General features: G+C 37.7%; 1 protein-coding gene across 1 annotated transcript in view; it reads right to left on the bottom strand.

Annotated features, from left to right (window-relative positions):
- Nucleotides 1–21,765, bottom strand: part of TIAM2 (T-cell lymphoma invasion and metastasis 2) — a 569,840-nt gene that overhangs the window by 512,698 nt on the left and 35,377 nt on the right. Inside the window, 3 exon segments of the mRNA XM_011952751.1 lie at nucleotides 3,378–3,539; nucleotides 13,666–13,710; nucleotides 17,575–17,658. Coding sequence (XP_011808141.1) covers nucleotides 3,378–3,539; nucleotides 13,666–13,710; nucleotides 17,575–17,658 — 291 coding nt within the window.

Here is a 21,765-nt window from a genome sequence, read left to right as displayed (position 1 = left end):
AGGATGGTCTCGATCTCCTGACCTCGTGATCCGCCCGTCTCGGCCTCCCAAAGTGCTGGGATTACAGGCTTGAGCCACCGCGCCCGGCCGCTGGCTAGTATTTTAAATGTCTAGCCACTCTCAAATTTTGAGCATCTTGGGAGATATACCCTTTGTTAGTTACAGCTCTTCTTATAGCAATACTATAACGTACTTCTATTTAATTACTTATACCCTAATCTCAGTCATTTCATATGAAAATCTATTTCGTTGGGAAATTCTATATAACTACTACCTGTCTCTTGTTATACTCTGCGTATCATAAACTTGAAAAGACTAGTTATTAGTGACTTATATTTCTTGGGTAATTCTGAAATCTAGTAACATAATTAGCAGTATTTAGAGAAAACTTGGTAACTAGAAAAATTCCTACTTTTATGTGTCCCTTGGTTGTATTAAAGTTTTACATATCCTGAAGGTTTCAAACTTACAGGCAGAAAAATATGCCCAATGAAAAATAATGTCTCAAGATGTTCTACAGTATTTTGTAAGAAGGATCAGCAGTTTCATCTATCATACTCTGCTTCTGAAAATAAACATTTCACCCAGAGCACACACATATCAGATTAACAATATCCTGAATTCATATTATCACTAATAAAAGCATAATAGTTATTAAGTAATAACTGTTTTCTTGATACTATCACCAAACAATCTGATTCACAACTATATACTATCATGTAATAACTATTTTCTTGATACTATCACCAAACAATCTGATTCACAACTGTTTAGCACGTAACTATTCTGCAAACAAGTACTAAGTCCTAGTTACTACTATTGTGATGCCACTTACTCCATTAGGAAAAAAAAAAATGACAGACGCTAAAATCAAGTACAAAAAAAGAACATTCTGTTAAATGTGTATGTTTTACAAAGTAAAATAGCAATTTTCAGAATAAAGATCTCGTTCATCTTTAAATCCCTCATAATATTACAGTGACATATTTTAAAACTATGTCCAAACTATATTAATGTGCAAATGTGTGTATTTCAAATGAGACACAAGAAAATTACAGAGACTGCTTCACACTTTCTGATTTGACTATTTCTCCGCTCTAAAACATATGAGCACTTGGAAAATGCCTTATATTCTTCTGCTTTATATAAAAATCTTTCAGGTTCCAAGCCACCCATCATATACTTTAAAATTGGCCAGCACCTAACCACTGTCATTCTATATATCTACATACAATGTCCCTCATTTATGCTTGAGATTACAATGTTAATCTATACTCTCCTCCTATGGTTTAAAAGAAAGCCCTATTCCATAAGCCCTAGTATGAGATATTGTATTATGAAATCTACACATTCAAGAATTTTAATCATCACAGCTGACTGAAATCCAAGTCCAAACTAGTGAAATTTCTAAATCAAAGTAAAGGGACTTCTAAAACATATATGTATAAAATTTCAGATTAGTACATTACTTCAAGTGAGAGTCTAAGGTACCTATTTTAAAAATCAATTATGACAGGTCACTTAAAATTGGAAGCATTCTAGGTCGGGCGTGGTGGCTCACGCCTGTAATCCCAGCACTTTCGGAGGCCAAGGCGGGTGGATCACGAGGTCAGGAGATCGAGACTATCCTGACTAACAAGGTGAAACCCCATCTCCACTAAAAATACAAAAAATTAGCTGGGTGTGGTGGCGGACACTTATAGTCCCAGCTACTCGGTAGGCTGAAGCAGGAGAATGGCGTGAACCCACGAGATGGAGCTTGCAGTGAGCCGAGATCACGCAACTGCACTCCAGCCTGGGTGACAGAGTGAGGCTCCATCTCAAAACAAATAAAATTTTAAAAAGTAGAAGCATTCTTTTGTCTGCACAGAATTATTAAAGTACTAAGGTAATTAAAAAGAAAAATCGAAAACTTTCTGTCTCAAGGAGTATATCCAAGAATAGTTCACAAAGAATATAGCATAATAAATTTATCTTCAGCTGGGCGCAGTGGCTCACACCTGTAATACCAACATTTTGGGAGGACATGGTGGGCGGATCACAAGGTCAGGAGTTTGACACCAGCCTGGCCAACATGATGAAATCCCATCTCTACTAAAAACACAAAAAACAACTAGCAGGGTGTGGTGGCGGGCGCCTGTAATCCCAGTTACTCAGGAGGCTGAGGCAGGAGAATCACTTGAACCCAGGAGGTAGAGGTTGCAGTGAGCCAAGGTCGTGCCACTGCACTCCAGCCTGGGTGATAAGAGCAAGACTCCGTCTCAAAAAAATAAATAAATAAATTTATCTCCATAGCTATCCATTATAACAAATTTTTTTCTGATTCAAGACTATATAATAGTTATGAAAAATAACTACTTAATCTTGTTATACTCAATATAAAGGTGAACCATTTGTGGTGAGCTTTGAAGTTCTGTGGTTCTTCCATAAAACAAACATGAATCTTCATCTATTCTCATCTTTCCATACTTAATCAACACTGCAATCAACCCTGTCAGAAAAAGCACACCTCAATTTCCAAATCAACATCCAAAATAGATAAGCTAACCTCTCAGAACAAGTAAAAGGATAAGCAACTCCTTTTCATGCTTGCTCATGATCCAAAGCTTTCTTTTTACTTGTTATTTATAGAATATTTACACATTTAGATCTTACACATACCAGACTTAGTAGTGTGATTAATAAAATTCTACCATAATAGAAGAATTTTAATATGCAGTTAAATCTCAACTCATGTCAAATAATAATTCCGAATTGACTGTGTGTGTGAATAAGTTTCATGTAATTCCAAAAGCTTATTTTAGCCATTTTATTTAACACCAATTGCTTCAATAAATTTTAAAGAGTAGCAAATCTGCTACATCTTTCTGTACTGTTTAAGAAATTCAAAGAAAATGGAACATGAATACCGTAATAATGAAATATTCACATCTGAAATAACTAAGAGCAAATGAGAACATAAAGATATATACAGTCCTGTGCCACTTAATGACAAGGATATGTTCTGAGAAATGGTATCATTAGCAGATTTCATCATTGTGTGATGTGTACTTACACAAACCTAGACGGTAAAGCCTACTACACACCTAGACTATATGTCACATTCCATTGCTCCTAGACTACAAACATGTACAGCATGTCACTGTACTGCACACTGTAGGCATTTTTAACGCAATGGTATTTGTGTACATAAATGAGAAACAGTAAAATAAAAATACGGTATTATCATCTTAGGAGACCACCACTGTATATGCGGTCTGTCACTGAAACATCATTATGTGGCTCATGACTGTACTAAGATAATATGAAGACTAATTAAGACCAAGAGGGTACTGTTATCTACTTTAAAACAAACAAACAAAAAATCAGCAGCATACCTTGTCATCCCCAGGGCAACGATATAAATTCTGGAAAGTGCTAATGATGTTATTACTAAATCTGGGTGCAAACACATCCTTTTCTTGACCAAACTGATGTCTGGATTGTCGCACAATGGAGTCAATAACATAAAGTCCAGGTACTTTGTATTCTGGTTTACACTGATGAAGAAAGAAGAATGAAAAGGGAAGGAAACGAAAAGGTAAAATTCTTGATAGACAAAAATCATCATAAATCCTGTGTAAATACAAAGACACTGCCTATGCTGAGGTAATGAATATTCACACATTGACTACTCCAGTATCGTCAGTTTCTGGAATGGCATTGTAAAGAATCTACTTTGACTACTCTATACATAAAGAAGTTCTAAAATAGTACTACGTAACTGGATTCAATGACATAAAACAAAATGATAAATAAGGTACCACTATAATTTTTAAAAGTTGTTTAATCATTGTGAAAAGCTACACGGAAGAAAGAAGCAAATTCAGGAAAGAAGGGCTCTAGCAAACACACTGCCAACATGCCTCAGACTTCATCTGGAACACACAACAAAAGGGTTCCTATACAAATGAAAAGAACAATGCCAAATGGCAATTATAAAATTGTAAATACAGAGGCCAAAGTTTCCATTTATTTCCCAAACATAACATCTATAATTCTGGGGATCTATCATGTGTCATCCAGCCTGGAATGCAGTGGTGCCATCATGGCTCACTGCAACCCCAACCTCCCAGGCTCAAATGAACTTCCATCTCAGCCTTCCAAATAGCTGGGACAACAGGTGCACAGCGCTAATTCCTGTATGTTTTTTTGGAAGAGACTTCACCATGTTGTCCAGGCTAGTCTCAAACTCCTGGGCTCAAGCAATCCTCCTGACCAGATCTCCCAAAGTGCTAGGAATACAGGCACGAGCCACCGTGCCCTGCCTCCCCTACTTTCTGAACATAAGCTTTTTTAGCCTATGTAGTTAGGCAAGCACAATGAAGAATCCTTTTACTTGCAAGCTTTCTGCGCAGTATCTTTAGATATACAGACATTAACATTTTGTGGGACAGAATTTCCTTCACTGGTAGATTAGGCATTTTTGCTACATGAAACGGCAAAAAAATTATTTAGTATGATTTAATGTTTTAAATAATTTTAATACTTGGAAAACCTGGCTAAGTCATCAACTAGAAACCTGAGAGAAGAATCAAAACAAAGAAATCTGCAATACTGGCCGGGCGCGGTGGCTCAAGCCTGTAATCCCAGCACTTTGGGAGGCCGAGACGGGTGGATCACGAGGTCAGGAGATCGAGACCATCCTGGCTAACACCGTGAAACCCCGTCTCTACTAAAAAATACAAAAAACTAGCCGGGCGAGGTGGCGGGCGCCTGTAGTCCCAGCTACTCAGGAGGCTGAGGCAGGAGAATTGCGTGAACCCGGGAGGTGGAGCTTGCAGTGAGCTGAGATCCGGCCACTGCACTCCAGCCTGGGTGATAGAGTGAGACTCCATCTCAAAAAAAAAAAAGAAATCTGCAATACTTTAAAATTTTCCTCTTTAAGTACCATTAGACTCAAAACAAGAATTCCTAAGACTCTCTAATTGAAACAGCCTTTGCAAAAATTTTAACTGAGGAAGTTACAACGTGAAAGCGAGCAGACCTAACCAACTCCATCTTGCTTTTAACTTTTAAGCTGTCCTTGTCATTCCTGGGCCTGGGCCGAAATAACACTGGGAGGGGATTTAGTTTATGGTTTGATTCAGAAACAAAATTAACATTAAATTTAATAATAGTCCTTTCCCAAAAAGACACTCTTCTTGCCTGGGTACCAGTCTGCCTTTGTAAGACTAACAAATTAGCTACAAGATTTGAAATTACAGTTTAGGGTCATGCAGCGTCTGAACCTCCCCAAATTGCTCCTGAGTATAACATCACTATCATAAAACCTAAGATCAGTGCTTGAGACATTTTGCAGACCTTTCACTGGATGGATCAGCTGACATCACCCAGGCTGGTAATCTGGTTCAACCAGTTCTGCGATCCCACCCAGGAAGAGAAGACAGCAAGAAAACCTCACTTCGACCTCCCTGTGATTCCATCTGCAACCTGATCCACAGCACTCCCCACTTCCTGAGCCCCTACCCACCAAATTATCTTTAAAAACTCCAATCCCCGTCCCAGAATGCTCTTGGAGACTGATCTGAATAATAATAAAACTCCAGTCTCCTGCATAGCTGGCTTTGCGTGAATTGCTCTTTCTCCACTGCAATTTTCCTGTCTTGATAAATTGGCTCTGTCTAGGCAGCAGACAAGGTGAACCCACTGGGCAGTTACACAATGGCATAAGGTATTTTTACTGTAAATAACTTTCTAAAGCATATCATACTAAGTTTTTATGGATATACCATTTTTCAACTATACTCTAGTAATTTCCAATTTCTTATTTTATAGAGAAATAGCCTTTTTAGAGGGAGAAAGGTAAGAACGAATAGGGAGAATGCACCTTTAAGTATATTTCCATGATTTTTCATTTTGTCATCCAAGTTGTCATCTGCAGGTTAACATCTGTTATGGTTATTTGTCAAAGAACCTTCTAAGTAAGTTGGACTATACACTTTGCAATATACAAATATACCTTAAATAATTATCCTATTTTTAGAATTTATGCTCCCACCTGCAGGTACTAAAAGGCGATATTAATTTAAAGACAACAAAGCTAGAGTGGTAGAAACAGAAGCATGTGGCTCTACCTGCAAAGCACTGAATAATACTAATGGTGTGGCATGTAAGAAAGATGGCTCGATAGATTAGAAAAATTTAAATCTAACAATACCAAGTGCTGACAAAAATGGGGAGCAACACACACCCATGCATTGTGAGGCGGAGTGTAAATCAGCACAATCATAGTAAAACTAATTTAGTATTATCTAGCCACAGTGAAGAAATGCATATCCTGTAACCAGCAATTCCACTCCTACAGAAATGCAAGCTGTATCAGGATACTTATTATCCTACGTATGTAAATATTACACTGCTCACAGCAATACTGTACAGAATTGCAAAAACCAGAAAACACACACACAGTGTCAACAGGAGAAGTGGGCAAGCTGCTGTCTATTCACATAATGGAAAATATACAGCAAAAGATAGTAATAAATACTGCTACACACAAGGATGAATCCTAGACACATGATGTTGACTAGGAGAACTGTATAAAAAGAATACATACCATAGGATTACATTTAAGAATTTAAAATACATTAAACCACTTTAAGAATTCGTTTTATACAAAGTAAAACTATAATGTCAAGCAAGGACGTGACACAAAAGTCAAACTGTGGTTACCTGGGTAGGGGGTGTGCAAGACATGATTAGGAAGACGCACTTGGGGCTTGTGGGCTTCAAAGTTCTACTTCTTAAAATGAGTGAGAGTTACATAGGTCTTCTCTATAAAAATTTGGCTGTATATACTGTTTTCTGTACTTTTCTACAGATGTACATAGAAATTTCACAATAAAAAGAAATACAGTTGTCCCTCAGTAGCCTTGGGGGATTGGTTCCAAGACCCCTGCAGATACCAAAATCCAAGGATGCTCAAGTCCCTTATATAAAATGGGCAGTATTTGCATATAACCTACAGACATCATCCCGTATACTTTAAATCAACTCTAGATTACTTTGAATACCTAATACAACGCCTACACATCGCTTCATTCACATTGTACTCAGTGTACAGGAAATTCAAGTTTTGCTTTCTGGAATTTCATGGACTATTTTTTCCCCAAATTTTGATCCCAATAGGCTGAACCTATGGGTTGGAACCCACAGATACGGAGGAGTGACTGTAATTATATAAACATCCCTGGTTTCTTAAATAAAGCAAGAGGCAAAAGTTTCTCTAATCATAATGATTAAGAATGATAAGCTTAAGATATATTTGAAACGTAAATTTAAGAAGTGTGGAACTTACGTTGATCTAAAATATCCTAGGGAAGAGGAGCTTTAATAAAAGTACATATGAAAAAGTGAGAATCTGGAAATATACTCCTTTCAAACTATTTGTGCCCATGTACAAAAATCTTTTTGTATCCTACCCAAGGGTAAAGGTACACTTATGATAAAAGTCCAGTTACAGAATACTGCACCCTACATGAAAAAAATACATATATACATCTCAAGACACCAGAGGTAAGTAAATATAACAGCCATCTTTCTTTTTCTTTTATTTTTTTGAGACGGAGTCTCACTCTGTCACCCAGGCTGGAGTGCAGTGGCACGATCTCAGCTCACTGCAACCCTTGCTTCGTGGGTTCAAGCAATTTTCCTGCCTCAGCCTCCTGAGAAGATGGGATTACAGGCGTGTACTACCACGCCTGCCAACTTTTTGTATTAGTAGAGACGGGATTTCACCATTTTGGCCAGGTTGGTCTCAAACTCCTGGCCTCTCAGGTGATCTGCCCACCTTGACCTCCCAAAGTGCTGGGATTATAGGCGTGAGCCACCATGCCTAGCTAACAGCCATCTTTCAATGTGGACTCAATCCTTCCTCTGGAAAAATATCAAAGAGCAGAAGCATAAATGTTTGGCTTCATTGAAAAATACATATCTACTGCAAAGTATCAACCACCATAACAACCATGTACATAAAGCTACCAGATCAAGTTTCTAGAAAACAAAAAACTTTCATGATGATAATCTTTAGATGGTTTAGCACCATCTTTTCATTTATTATTTACAAAGCAAATATAACCTGAAAATCACCACAAATAAGCCACATTTCTCGCTCTAAGTATGCAGCAGAAAATTTGAAGAAGGTAATGATGGCCCAAAACTTACAGATTAAGGCAACAGTAACTTATCTACAGACCATTTTCAGAGCCAGAAAGATGAAATTTATTTTCGACTTCACCATATCTAAGAGTAGCCACAGTACCATAGAATGTATTTCACTATAACAAAGCATCTAGATTTTTTCAGAATAAATAGTTCTGAATGATAATATTCAATCTTATTCTGAATCTAGTGGACAGATTTGTTTGTAGTACTCACGCAAAAAAGGCAGGGGATTTCATACAGACAAAAAGAGTTGGGTAAACTCTACATATTTTTGGAACAGAGCTGAGGATTTCATTTTTGCATTTCAAACTAGCAAATGAGAACAGAATGGTTAGCTATGGATGGTAGAAAAGTCACCAAATCATGAGGTCTCTGGCTCAAAATAAAATTTATTGCCTTTAGGATTCAGGATAACTAAGGTAAGTTAGTTATTTATAATGCAAATATAGGGATCTATGATGGTTAACACTGAGTGTCAATTTGACTGGATTGAAGGATACAAAGTATTGATCCTGGGTGTGTCTGTGAGGGTGCTGCCAAAGGAGATTAACATTTGAGTTAAATGTTCCCAGTGAGCCGGGGAAGGCAAACCAACTTTTAATCTGGATGGGCACCATCTAATCAGCTGCCATCAAGTATAGAGCAGGCAGAAAAATATGAAAAGGAGAGAATGGCCTAGCCTCCGAGCCTACATCTTTCTCTTGTGCTGGACGCTTCCTGCCCTCGAACACTGGACTCCAAGTTTTTCAGTTTTGAGATTCAGACTGTCCTTGCTCCTCAAGCTTACAGACAGCCTGCTGTGGGACCTTGTGATCGTGTAAGTTAATACTTAATACTTAAACTTCCCTGTGTGCATATGCATATATACATACACGCACACATATATTCTATTAGTTAGAAGATATCTATAAGTACTCTGTATACGTGTGTATATATAAACATATCCTATTAGTTCTGTCCCTCTAGAGAACACAGCATCAAAACAGAAGTTCTAAAACGTGTCTTCTAAAGTTTCCTTATCTGTTTGTAACTCCAGCCTTTGCTGCTGCTGTCGTCCCCGTTTTGTTTTTCTATTTCTTGTTTTTTTGTTTTGTTTCGTTTTTTTTTTTTTGAGACAAGCTTTTACTTTGTTGCCCAGGCTAGAATGCAGTGGCACAATGATGGTTCACTACAGCCTCAACCTCCTCCTGAACTGAAGCCTCAGGCAATCCTTCCACCTCACCCACATAAGCAGCTAGGAACATGGGCACTTGCCACTTTGCCCAATTAATTTTTTGTAGTTTTTAGGCTGGGACAGGGTTTTGCCATGTTTGCCCAGGCTGGTCTCAAACGCCTGAGCTCAAGCAATCCACCAGCCTCGGCCTCTCCCAAACTGCTAGATTGCAGGCATAAGCCAGAGTGCCCAGGTGTTTCTGTCTTATAAAGCTAAGACACAATCAGCATATGAACTGATTTTTGGCAAAATCAATTAGGACAAGGCCAGAGGCCAGAGTATTCTTTAGAGTAGTTTTCTTGGCCTAAAGGAAATATTTACTGTTAATTTTTCATTTACCGTCATCTATTACTGCATAAATCTTTCATGACTAAAACATGGGTTCATGGATAATATATGACCAAACCGCAGCCACATTTCTCCCTTATACAATTTATGGTATATGAAGAGAATATAAAATGGTACGGCCATCTTGGAAAACAGTTTGGTAGTTTCTTATAAAATGGAGACATGTACTTACTATCCCAAAGAAACGAAACTTACATCCACACACAAAAAAACTCTGGGTATACAAGTGTTCCCAGCAGCTTTATTCGTAATAACCAAAAACTAGAAACAACCCAGATGAACCCCAATAAGTGAATGATTAAACTGTGGTAAATGCATACCCTGAAATACTACTCAGAAATAAAAAGGAAGGAACTGTATGTCTCTTCTGGTTACTGTAGCCTTGTAGTATAGTTTGAAGTCAGGTAGCACGACACCTCCAGCTCTGTTCTTTTTGCTTAGGATTGTCTTGACTATATGGGCCCTTTTCCTATTACATGTGAAATTTAAAGTAGTTTTTTCCAATTCTGTGAAAAATGTCAATGGTAGTTTGTGGGAATAGCATTTAATCTATAAATTACTTTGGGCAGTATAGTCATGTTCACAATATTGATTCTTCCTATCCATGAGGATAGAATGTTTTTCCATTTGTGTCCTCTCTGATTTCCTTGGGCAGTGGTTTGTAGATCTCCTTGAAGAGGTCCTTCACACTCCTTGTTAGCTATATTCCTAGGTATTTTATTCTCTTTGTAGCAACTGTGAATGGGAATTCATTCATAATTTGGCTCTCTGCTTGGTGCATATTGTTGATGTATAGGAATACTTGTGATTTTTGCATCCTGAGACTCTGCTGAGGTTGCTTATCAGTTTAAGGAGTTTCGGGGGCAAAACCACAATGAGATAGTGTCTCATGCCAGTCAAAATGGTGACTACTTAAAAGTCAAGAAACAACCGATGCTGGCGAGGCTGTGGAGAAACAGAACACTTCTATACTCTTGGTGGGAATGCAAATTAGTTCAACCATTGTGGAAGACAGTGTGGCAATTCCTCAAGGATCTAGAACCAGAAATACCATTTGACCCAGCAATCCCATTTCTGGGTATATACCCAAAGGAACAGAAATTATTCTACCATGAAGACGCATGCACACGTTTGTTTACCGCAGCACTATCCACAGTAGCAAAGACATGGAATCACCCCAAATGCCCATCAATGATACACTGGATAAAGAAAATGTGGTACATATACACCATGGAATACTATGCAGACATAAAAAGGAATGAGATCATGTACTTTGCAGGGACATGGATGAAGCTGGAAGCCATCATCCTCAGCAAACTAACACAGAACAGAAAACCAAAGATCCCATGTTCTCACTCGTAAGTGGGAGTTGAACCATGAGAACACGTGGACACAGGGAGGGGAACAAAACACACCAGCGCCAGCTGGGGGTGGGGGGTGAGGGGAGGGACAGCATTAGGACAAACAGCTAATGTATGTGGGGATTAAAACCTAGATGATGAGTTAATAGGTACAGCAAACCACCATGGCACAGGCATACCTATATAACAAACCTACATGTTTTGCACTTGTATACCAGAACTTAAAGTAAAATTTTTAAATAAAAAAGGAAGGAACTATTTGATACATGCAACAATAGATTTCAAAAGAATTACGTGGGCAAAACCAGGCAATCTCAAAAGGTTACATTTTGTATGATTCCATTTATATAACATTGTGAAATACAAAATAGAGAAAGAGAACAGGTTAATGACTGCCAGGCCTTAGGGATTAGGGATGGTGGGGAGGAGAAGGTGAGTCGAGTGTGACTATAGAGTATATAAAAGGGAAACACAAGGCATCCTAGTGGTGAAGAAACTGTTCTGTATCTTGACTATGGTGATGTTTGTATGAATCTATATATACGATTAAATGCATACATATACAAATGAGTGCAGGTAAGACAATTAAAATCTGAATAAGGTTAGTGTCAATAAGTGACTGTATCATGTTCTGATTGCAATATTTTACAATTCTACAGAACGTCACCATAGCGGGAAACTGAGCGAGGGGCACATGGGATCTCTACATGATTTATTCCTTATGATTTAATGACATGTGAATCTATAATTAGTTCAGAAATAAAAGTTTAAATATTTATATATATATTTATATATATATATATACACACACACACACACAACTTATTTTAACCATTAAACAAATCTGTTGCTGGATCCCTGATTTAAACAGGGTAGTAGCAAGCATTTACGTTTTCCCCCGTAGACTGACTGGCTTCTTCACAATGACTGTAATTATCTCACAATGGAGTAACTTTGCTCACGATGAAATAACTTGCTCATTCCAGGTCTTCCTAAGATTCTAACACGTTTGATTCAAAGTAGCCTACCCCAAATGAAATGAGTCAACAAGCATTTATCCATAAATTCACTTTTACCTTTTAAACCTTTACAACTCAAATTGTGGCTTGTGAAGAAACATCATCTAGGAGCTGCTACAAATGCAGAATCTCAGGTTCCTCTCCACACACAGTGAATTAGAATCCACATTTTTAACAAGATTCCTAGGTAAATTCCTACTCATAAAGTTTATGAGGCACAGTGTAAGACATTAAAACTTTTCGGTTGGGCACTGTGGTTCACGCCTGTAATCCCAGCACTTCTGAGAGGCCGAGACGGTGGATCATTTGAGGTCAGGAGTTCAAGACCAGCCTGGCCAACATGGGGAAACCCCGTCTCTACTAAAAATACAGAAACAGCTGGGCGTGGTGGTGCATGTCTGTAATCCCAGCTACAGGGGAGGCTGAGGCAAGACAATAGCTTGAACTCGCAAGACAGAGGTTGCAGTGAGCCGAGATCATGCTACTGCACTTCAGCCTGGGTGACAGAGTGAGACTCCGTCCAAAAAACAAAACAAAACAAACAAAACAAAACCAACAACAAAACAAAACCAAAAACAAACCAGACATTAAAACTTTTAAAGAAAGATCTTTTATCAGAACACATGCTGAGAAATGCTTTTAAAAGCGTTAGACCAAATAAAATGTTCCAATCACTAACACTTTTCAACTTTAAGTGAAACAGACAGCATACTTGTTATTCAACCCTTTATCTTAGCTTCAAGTTACCTAAACCACTTAACCCTCAAATATGTTTTATCAATACACACACACATTTTTTGAGACAGGGTCTCACTCCGTTCCCCACGCTGGAGTGCAGTGGTGTGATCTCAGCTCACTACAACCTCTGCCTCCTGGGTTCAAGCAATTCTTGTGCCTCAGCCTCCCAAGTAGCTGGGATTACAGGCATGCACCACCATGTCAGCTAATTTTTGTACTTTTAGTAAAGACAGGGTTTTGTCATCTTGGTCAGGCTGGTCTTGAACTCCTGGCCTCAAGTGATCCACCCACCTTGGCCTCCCAAAGTGCTGGGATTACAGATGCGGGCCATTGTGCACAGCCTATCAATACTGTATTTTAAATATTGAGAAAATAAGAATTTTAAAAAAGAAAAAGGAACTGAATCACGTAACGGCTAACTGACTTATTCAAAGTTACCTAGCCAGCTGAATGACTGAAATCTTGGAACTTCAATTCCTGCACCTTTCTCCCACGTGAAGAACACAAACACACTGTAACCTTGCTGAATCCTTAATGCCACATGACACTGATTCTCAAACTGGCTCTGCTTACATTTAGGCACATGAACATAGGCAGAACACAAACCTCAGTAAAATTATATGAAAGGCACTTTCATTTTATTTCTTAATTAGAAAATAAAATAACTGGAATCACTTTTTAACAGTCCATCAAAACAATTTAAACTTGGGTATTTGATCTAAAGGAGAAGAGCACAGGCATTAACCTACAATTATAGCACATGTATGGAAAATTATATACTTACTTTCTGAATAAACTTCTCAACACTCTGTACCACATGCTTATAGAACTAAAAGAGGAAAAAAATGAAGTACGGTTTTAAAATCAGTTTGAGGAGATTGAAATTTCCTGATAACCACAGGTTTTACATGCTCCAAAGGTCTATCAAAACAATTATCTTAACCAAGAATTCTGAGACATTCTTGTCACTCACCTTTACATGCAACTAGCTGTGCTATATAATTAGTAAAGGGCTTCTCTGAAGTAGATGTATGATCAGTATGTCCAAAGTGCATTACCTTACCATAGATATAAAACAATGCTATTGAAGACCTTCTGAAAGCACACTTTAACAAACAGTTGTGTTGACAGCAAAATACTTGTAATAAATACTGGTGCGTGTATGTTCTTACATCCATGAAAGGAAAAGTACAGACTTCATACAATTTAGGGAAATTCAAAAAATCAAATAACTACAAGTAACATTAATAAATGTATGTAAGGTAGTTGTTTTCAATTTCATTTATCTCCTGCTTCTCCTGGAAAATGAACTATAAGAATATAAAATAAAACATAGAAATGTATAATATCCTAATGCATCAGACGAAATGAATCAGCAGAAGTGAACATGTAGATTAAAAATTAGTAATGGGCCGCTACCACTTTTAAGAAAACTTAGAAGATTTAAGTTTCATAAAATATAGCACTATGAGTAAACTTGAAATAAATTATTAATTTAGCATAAAGAATTTGTGCCTAATAAATTTTAACGCCACAATAACAATACCATCTTGGCGTATTATTTCTGTTTAAAGAACCTGAATTGTGCTTCTCTTTATACTTTTTTTTTTTTTGTTTTGGAGACACAGTCTCACTCTATCCCGCTGGTGTGCAGTGGCACAATCTCAGCTCACAGCAACCCTGCCTCCAGGGTTCAAGCGATTCTCCTGCCTCAGCCTCCCAAGTAGCTGGGACTACAGAAACACGCCACCATGCCTAATTTTTGTATTTTTAGTAGAGATGGGGTTTCGTCATGTTGGCCAGGCTGGTCTCCAACTCTTGACCTCAAGTGATCCGCCCACCTCGGCCTCCCAAAGTGCTGGGAGTACGTGAGCCACTGTGCCCGGCCCTCTTTATATTTTTCTTCTCATGAATTATGGATTTTAAGGACATTCCCTTAGACTGAAGAAATATGAACATTTAACTAAACCTCAGCACTAAATCCAGTATTTATAATAACAAAAATAAAGGAAAACATCATGAACTCATATTCACCAAATCAAAACCTACAAGTTTAAGTTTGGCTAAAGTTACTTACAATAAAGTAAGTTTACTCAGTGGTTTAAGTTACTTAAGTAAAAAAGCTAAAACAACTACTTAAAGTTATTAGGCTCATTATAGGCCCCTAAACATTTAAAAATCAATATGCAAAATATTAAATAACTACACACTGAAGGAACAATTCTTCTGGAAGACACCTTGACAGTGTTCTTTGCTTCTAGTTACTATACACAATTAGAATAAAACTGCTTCCTAAATCTTCACTGAAAGTTTATAAATTCTCATAGGCCTTCTTCCACAGTAGGTTTTCTGGGAGGTTTTGTTGACAGTGCAATGTTAACCATCACTCATTAATCATTTCTATATAAAAAACAATGACTTATCTCAATATGAAACACAGTATCATTTAAATCTGATTAATAAAATGCAGTGTTATATATATACACACACACACACACACACACAAAATGCAATTTAAAGTAATAAAGTAGTGAAAAACAGCTGGTCTAGACTCTTCAAAAATGTCAAGTCACAAAAAAACAAAACAGCTGGGTGATAGGACAAATAAGTGTGATCTTGACTGGATTCTGAAAGAGCAGGGTTGATGGGAACAGCTACTAGTCAACAATGCAACAACATTAAAATGTAACGAACTGTATATTAGATAATTACATCAAAGTGAAATTTTTTGCATGTGATTGGTATATTATGGTTCCCTAGCAAAATGTCTTTATTCTCAGGAGTTTCAAATTCAAGTATGTATCAAAGATTGTTATCACGAATGAAGTTTGAAACTAACTTCCACATGTAGCAAAATGTTAACAATCAGCAAATCTAAGGGAAGAATATGTCCTGCTCACCATAATAATTTGCAACTTACGTTTAAATTTTTTCAAAATTCAAAACATTAAAAACAATAAGTCAAAACAGTAAAATATATCATAATAATAAAGATTAGACTCTTTTTAAAAAACATTACTCTTTAAAAAAAAAAAAAAAACTAAGAGCCAAGATCTCACTATGTTGCCCAGGCTGGCCTCAAATTCCTGGGTTCAAGTGATCATCCTGCCTCAGCCTACCCAGTAGCTAGGACTAACAATGTGTGCCACTGTGTCCAGAGTTAGACTCTTGACTGATAGAATTCTGGATTAAAATTCTAGCTATATTTACTCCTACTACTGCAAATTACTTAATTTCTCTCAGACCCGTCTGACATCTGAAAATAGAAAACACTGTTTGCACCTATGCCTCATTAACTCTATTAAGAAAGTACTCTCCTCAACAAGCTATGAAAAGTGCATCAATTACTAATTGTCACAGAAAAAAATACACGTTTGCATAGTTTCAAATGATCATGACCATAAAAATCAGATAATGTAGAATAAAGTATAAGACAATAACATTATTCCATAGTAAGCCTACCAAATACTCTAAAAATCATGTCTTTGAAAGATTTTCTGGCTTCAATGTGCTTATAGCTACTGTCATTCTCTCTCATTTTCTGTCATGTAAGTACATGGATTTTAACTACAGATGTAAGATACTAACAAGTCTGAAAACTAAGCTTTAGCCACTAGAAAACCGCAAAATCAACTAATCATCTGAATTTTCTCCTACTAGTAATTACTAGTAAATGGAAATTTGTTAAATCTAACACATTGCTGTTATTTAAAAGATAATTTAAATAGTTGGTGGTTTTGGTTATGGTTAATATTTTAATTCAGGGCAGGAAAACATACCACTGAATATTCATAGGTTAGTACCTACTTAATTAGAAATAAGTACTCATTTATTCTCAATTTTAAGAGGCCTACTAATTCAGGGAATCTTAGCCCCGGGCACAAGAACTTCTTGGGGAAAAAGCTATGGCTGAGCTTGAAAAGATCCTTTTGCCAAAATGTTCCTATAAAATTGTGTGCATACGTGTATTTCTCTAGAGAGGATACAACCTTTTCCTAAGATTTTCAGAAGTATTCATGAGTTAACATAGGTTCAAAACCTACTTTACGAGAGCAAAGTTTAAATGTTTATGGCCATTTCCCACAGTTCAAATCCCTGATACAAGAGTCACAATTATTTTCCTTAATGGCCTATCTTCAAATCTATAATATTAATACAATCAGTAAGAAAAAATGAATATATCAATATATAGAAACCTTTTACCACTCAAATTTCAAGGTTCTGTCAAGTCAGTGTGGCAAAAGACACTGTTAAACACATTCTCCGTAATGTGGATATATGCAAAATATTATCTAAGAAAGGTGAGAAAAAATGACTGCTTCAAAAAATTTATGGAAGAATGCTTAAGGAAGAACATTTATCAAAATGTTACATGTTCAGGAGGCTGAGGCAAGAGGATCACTTGAGTCCAGGAGGTCAAGGCCACAGTGAGCTATGATCGTGGCACTGCAGTCCAGCCTGGGTGACAGAATAAGACACTGTCTCTCAAAAAGCGTAATAATAAACATTAAATGTTTATCTCTAGGTGGGAAAGTCTACAGGTGACAGATTTTCTTTTTTGTGTTTTTCCACAATTAACACGTGTTAACTCTGTAAAGTGAAAGAGAACATACAATCCATAAAAATTATCCCCCATCAAACTATTAATATAGTTTTTTCTTTTGAAAATAGAAGAGTCAAATTTATTACTCACCTTAATAGCTTTGATGGCTGCCTTAGTAATTTGAGTCATTTTTGCTTTCGAAATGGGTGGTTTGTAGTCATTCAGGGAATACAACTGATGAAAAAAGAACAAATTTACATACAGCAAAACTCTCCAAGCAATTACATGAAACTACCAAACATGTTCATTTTTATATTCTCAATGAAACCAACTTACTGTTTTTCTTTTACAAATCAAGCTCAACATCATTACCCATCAGGCAAATGCAAATCAAAACTATAACGGGCTACCACTTCACACTTACTTGCTTATAATCAAAAAGACAGTAACAAGTGCAAGCAAGGATGTGGAGAAACTGGAACCCTCATACAATACTGGTGGGAATATAAAATGTTGCAGCAGCTTTGGAAAACAGCTTGATAGTTCCTCAAAAGATTAAACACAAGTCAACATATGACCCAGGCAATTCCACTTCTAGGTATGTACCCAAGAGAACTGAGAACATGTATTCACAAAGAACATGTACATGATACTTTTTACCGTCTGAGGGTTGAAAAAGAAAGAAAGAAAAAAACCTGTACACATGTGGTCACTGTAGCCTTATTCATATAAAATTCATTTAAAATTCATAAAAAAGCAGACTCCCAAGTATGTCAGTTAATGAGTAAACAAATGTATCTATTCAAAGAAATATGAGCCATAAAAAGAAAAAAAAAGCAGACTCCCAAGTATCTGTCAGTTAATGAGTAAACAAATGTATCTATTCAAAGAAATATGAGCCATAAAAAGAAAAAAAAAGTACTGATACATGTTACAACCTGAATGAACCTTGAAAACATTATGCTAAAGAAGCCAGGTGAAAAAGGCAACACAGTACATAATTCCTTTTATATGTACTATCCAGAAAGGGCAGATCTATTGGTGGTTGTCTAGGGCTGAAAGAGTTGGAGATAAATGAGGAATCACTGCTGATGAGTGTTTCTTGTTGGGATGATGAAAATGGTTTAAAATGGAATGTGACCATGGTTGCACAGACTCACTGAATTGTATACTTTAAGTTGACTGATTTTATGGTATGCACCTCAATGAAACTTTTTAAAAATCAAGGGCTCCAGCCAGGCAAGGTGGCTCATGCCTGTAATTCCAGCACTTTGGGAGGCCTAGGCAGGTAGATCACCTGAGATCAGGAGTTCAAGACCAGCCTGGACAACATGGTCAAACTCTGTCACTACTAAAGATACAAAACTTAGCTTGACGTGGTGGCAGGCACCTGTAATTTCAGCTACTCAGGAGGCTGAGGCAGGAGAATTGCTTGAATCCAAGAGGCGGAGGCTGAGTGAGCAAAGATTGTGCCACTGCACTTCAGCCTGGGAGCCTCCAGAGAGACTCCATCTCAAAAAGAACAAAAAAAGGGCTCTAATGTTTAACAATAATCCCACCCCATCTCCCAATTGACTGACTGATTGATTGAGACAGGGTCTCACTGTGCCACCCGGGCTGGAGTTCAAGGGCATGATCACGGCTCACTGTAGCCTCTACCTCCTGGGTTCAAACTATACTCCCACCTCAGCCTCCCAAGTAGCTGGGACTATAGGCGCATGCCACCACAAGGGCTAATTTTTCTATGTTTTGTAGAGGTGGGGTTTCACCATGTCGCCTGGGCTGGTCTTGAACTCCTGGGCTCAAGCAATCTGCCTACTTCGGCCTCTCAAAGTGGTGAGGTTACAAGCATGAGCCACAGTGCCTGGGCTACCTCTAAATCTTTGTTTTGAAATTTCTCATATAAGCAAAGGGAAAGAATCCTACTTCAGTGTGAAGAAATCAGGCAACAGACAACTAAGCTTAAATGAATACTGATTAAAACTTCTATTGTATGCATAGATGCTGATTTTTAAGTATAATACTGTAAGATATTAATTAGAAGTTTGGAAACTAAACTTTGGCAATGTTGGCTAGGCTGGTCTCAAACTCCTGGGCTCAAGTGATCCACCTGCCTTGGTTTCCCAAAGTGCTGGGATTACAGGCGTGAGCCACTGCGCCTGGCTTACTTATATGTGAATGTTTCCAATAAACATTAGAAAATTTTTGAGAGATTTTTGACAATTTAAAAATACATGCAGAGGTACATTCCACTTCTAGGTATGTACCCAAGAGAACTGAGAACATGTATTCACAAAGAACTTGTACATGATACACAGTTGTGTAGCCTAGCAATATTGAAAAAACAAAAAAGGCATGTCACGAATGCATAAAATATATGCAGATACTAGTTTATTTTAGTTTAACATTTACTACCATAACATACATAGCGTCATTCACAGGAGAAACATAAACAATGTTAAAGATGTATTATTAATCATAACCGTAAAAACCTCTAGTATAATAATTTCATAGCCACCTTCTGTTGCTATTGCAGTGAGCTCAAGTGTGAGAATCCACTTAAAATGCCATGTGATGTTAACCATTTCTGCATGAGCAGTTCATCTCTCTAATAAATTGCTATCATAGTAAAAAATGGTATCTTGCAGTTCTCGAAGATTTTTCATTGTGTTTCGTGCAATAACATAAACCTTGAATACCACCACAGACTCATGGGAAGTGGCACGAGTGATGCTGAAGGCGTTCTCAAGAAGCAAAGTTATGACATTAAAAGAAAAGCGCTGACTTGCTTGATATGTACAGTAGGTTGAGGTCTTCAGCTGCAGTTGCCCACCTTTTCAAGATAAATAAATCTGGCATATGAGGACTATTGTCAAAAAAGAAAAGGAAATTCGTGAAGCTGTCACTGCAGCTATCCCAAAAGGCCAAAAACCTCGAACTTTTTGTGAAATACCTTTTTATCTTGTATTGAAAATGCAGCCTCTGTGTGGGTACACAATTGTTATAAGAAAGGCACACCTACAGACTCTAGTATGATTAGAGAAAAAGCTAAGTCATTATATGATACCTTAAAGCAAAAGGGAGGTGACAGATCTAAAGTTGGAGAATTTAATGCCAGCAAAGCATCGTCTGATCATTTTAGAAAGAGGTATGAATTTAAAAATGTCAAGATACCAGAAGGTCAGGCATGGTGGCTCATGCCTATAATTCCAGCACTTTGGAAGGCCAAGGCAGGCAGCTCACTTAATTCCAGTTCAGGACCAGCCTGGGCAACATGGCAAGACCCCGTTTCTCTAAAACATACGAAAAAAAGTTAGACAGGTGTGGTGGCCTGCGCCTGTAGTCCCAACTACCAGCTGCGGTGTGAGGATCACTTGAGCCCAGGAGGCAGAGGCTGCAGTGAGCTATATCTGTGCCACCGCACTCCAGCCTGGGTGACACAGTGAGACTCCCATCTCAAGAAAAAAAAAAAGAAAAAGATAACAGAAGAAGCAGCTTCTGCCAAACAAGAGGCAACACATGATTTCCCAGATATCATTAAGAATTTAAGAATATCATTGAGGAGAATGAGTATCTTCCTGAACGGGTTTTTGCAGATGAAAGTAACTTATTCTGGGGTGGAAAAAAAATACCACAAAGAACAATTATTGGTAAGGAAGAAAGGCAAACACCAGGATTTTATTAAAGCAGGAACGTATAGGCTAACTCTACTGTTTTGTGCAAATGCAGTCAGGCTTATAATCAGGACTGCCCTTTCTATAAAGCTGCTAACCTGAGCCTTGATAGGAAAAGACAGAAGACACTAGCTGGCTACCAGTCTTTTGGTTATACAGAAGGAAGGCCTAGGCAAGAAGAACACTTTTTCTGGACTGGTTCCATCAATGCTTTGTCCCAGAAGTCAGGAAGTATCTTGCCAGTAAGGGACTGCCTTTTAAAATTCTTCTCATACTGGACAATGCCCCTGGCCACCCAGAACTCCATGAAGGCGTCAAAGTAGTCTACATGTCCCCAAACGAGACATCTCTAATTCAGCCTCTAGATGAGGGGGTCATAAGGACCTTTACAGTACACTGTAGTCTACAAAAAGGATCATCAATGCTGTGGAAGAGAACCCCAACAGAACATCATAGAGGTCTGGAAGTATTATACCACTGAAGATGCCACCACCGCCACAAAAAAAGCTGTGAAAGCCGTGAAGCACAAAACAATAAATTCCTGCTGGGCAAAACTGTGTCCAGATGTTGCACGTGACTTCATAGGATTTATAACAGAACCAATGAAGAAATCATAAAATTGTGGATATAGCAAAAAAAAAAAAAGGGAGGGGAGGAGGGCAGGGCG

The sequence above is a fragment of the Colobus angolensis genome, unplaced genomic scaffold (genome assembly GCF_000951035.1).
Source record: "Colobus angolensis palliatus isolate OR3802 unplaced genomic scaffold, Cang.pa_1.0 Scaffold35, whole genome shotgun sequence".
Lineage (NCBI taxonomy): Eukaryota > Metazoa > Chordata > Mammalia > Primates > Cercopithecidae > Colobus > Colobus angolensis.
Note: the sequence above shows the minus strand (reverse complement) of the source record. Positions and strands in the feature narration are given on the sequence as shown.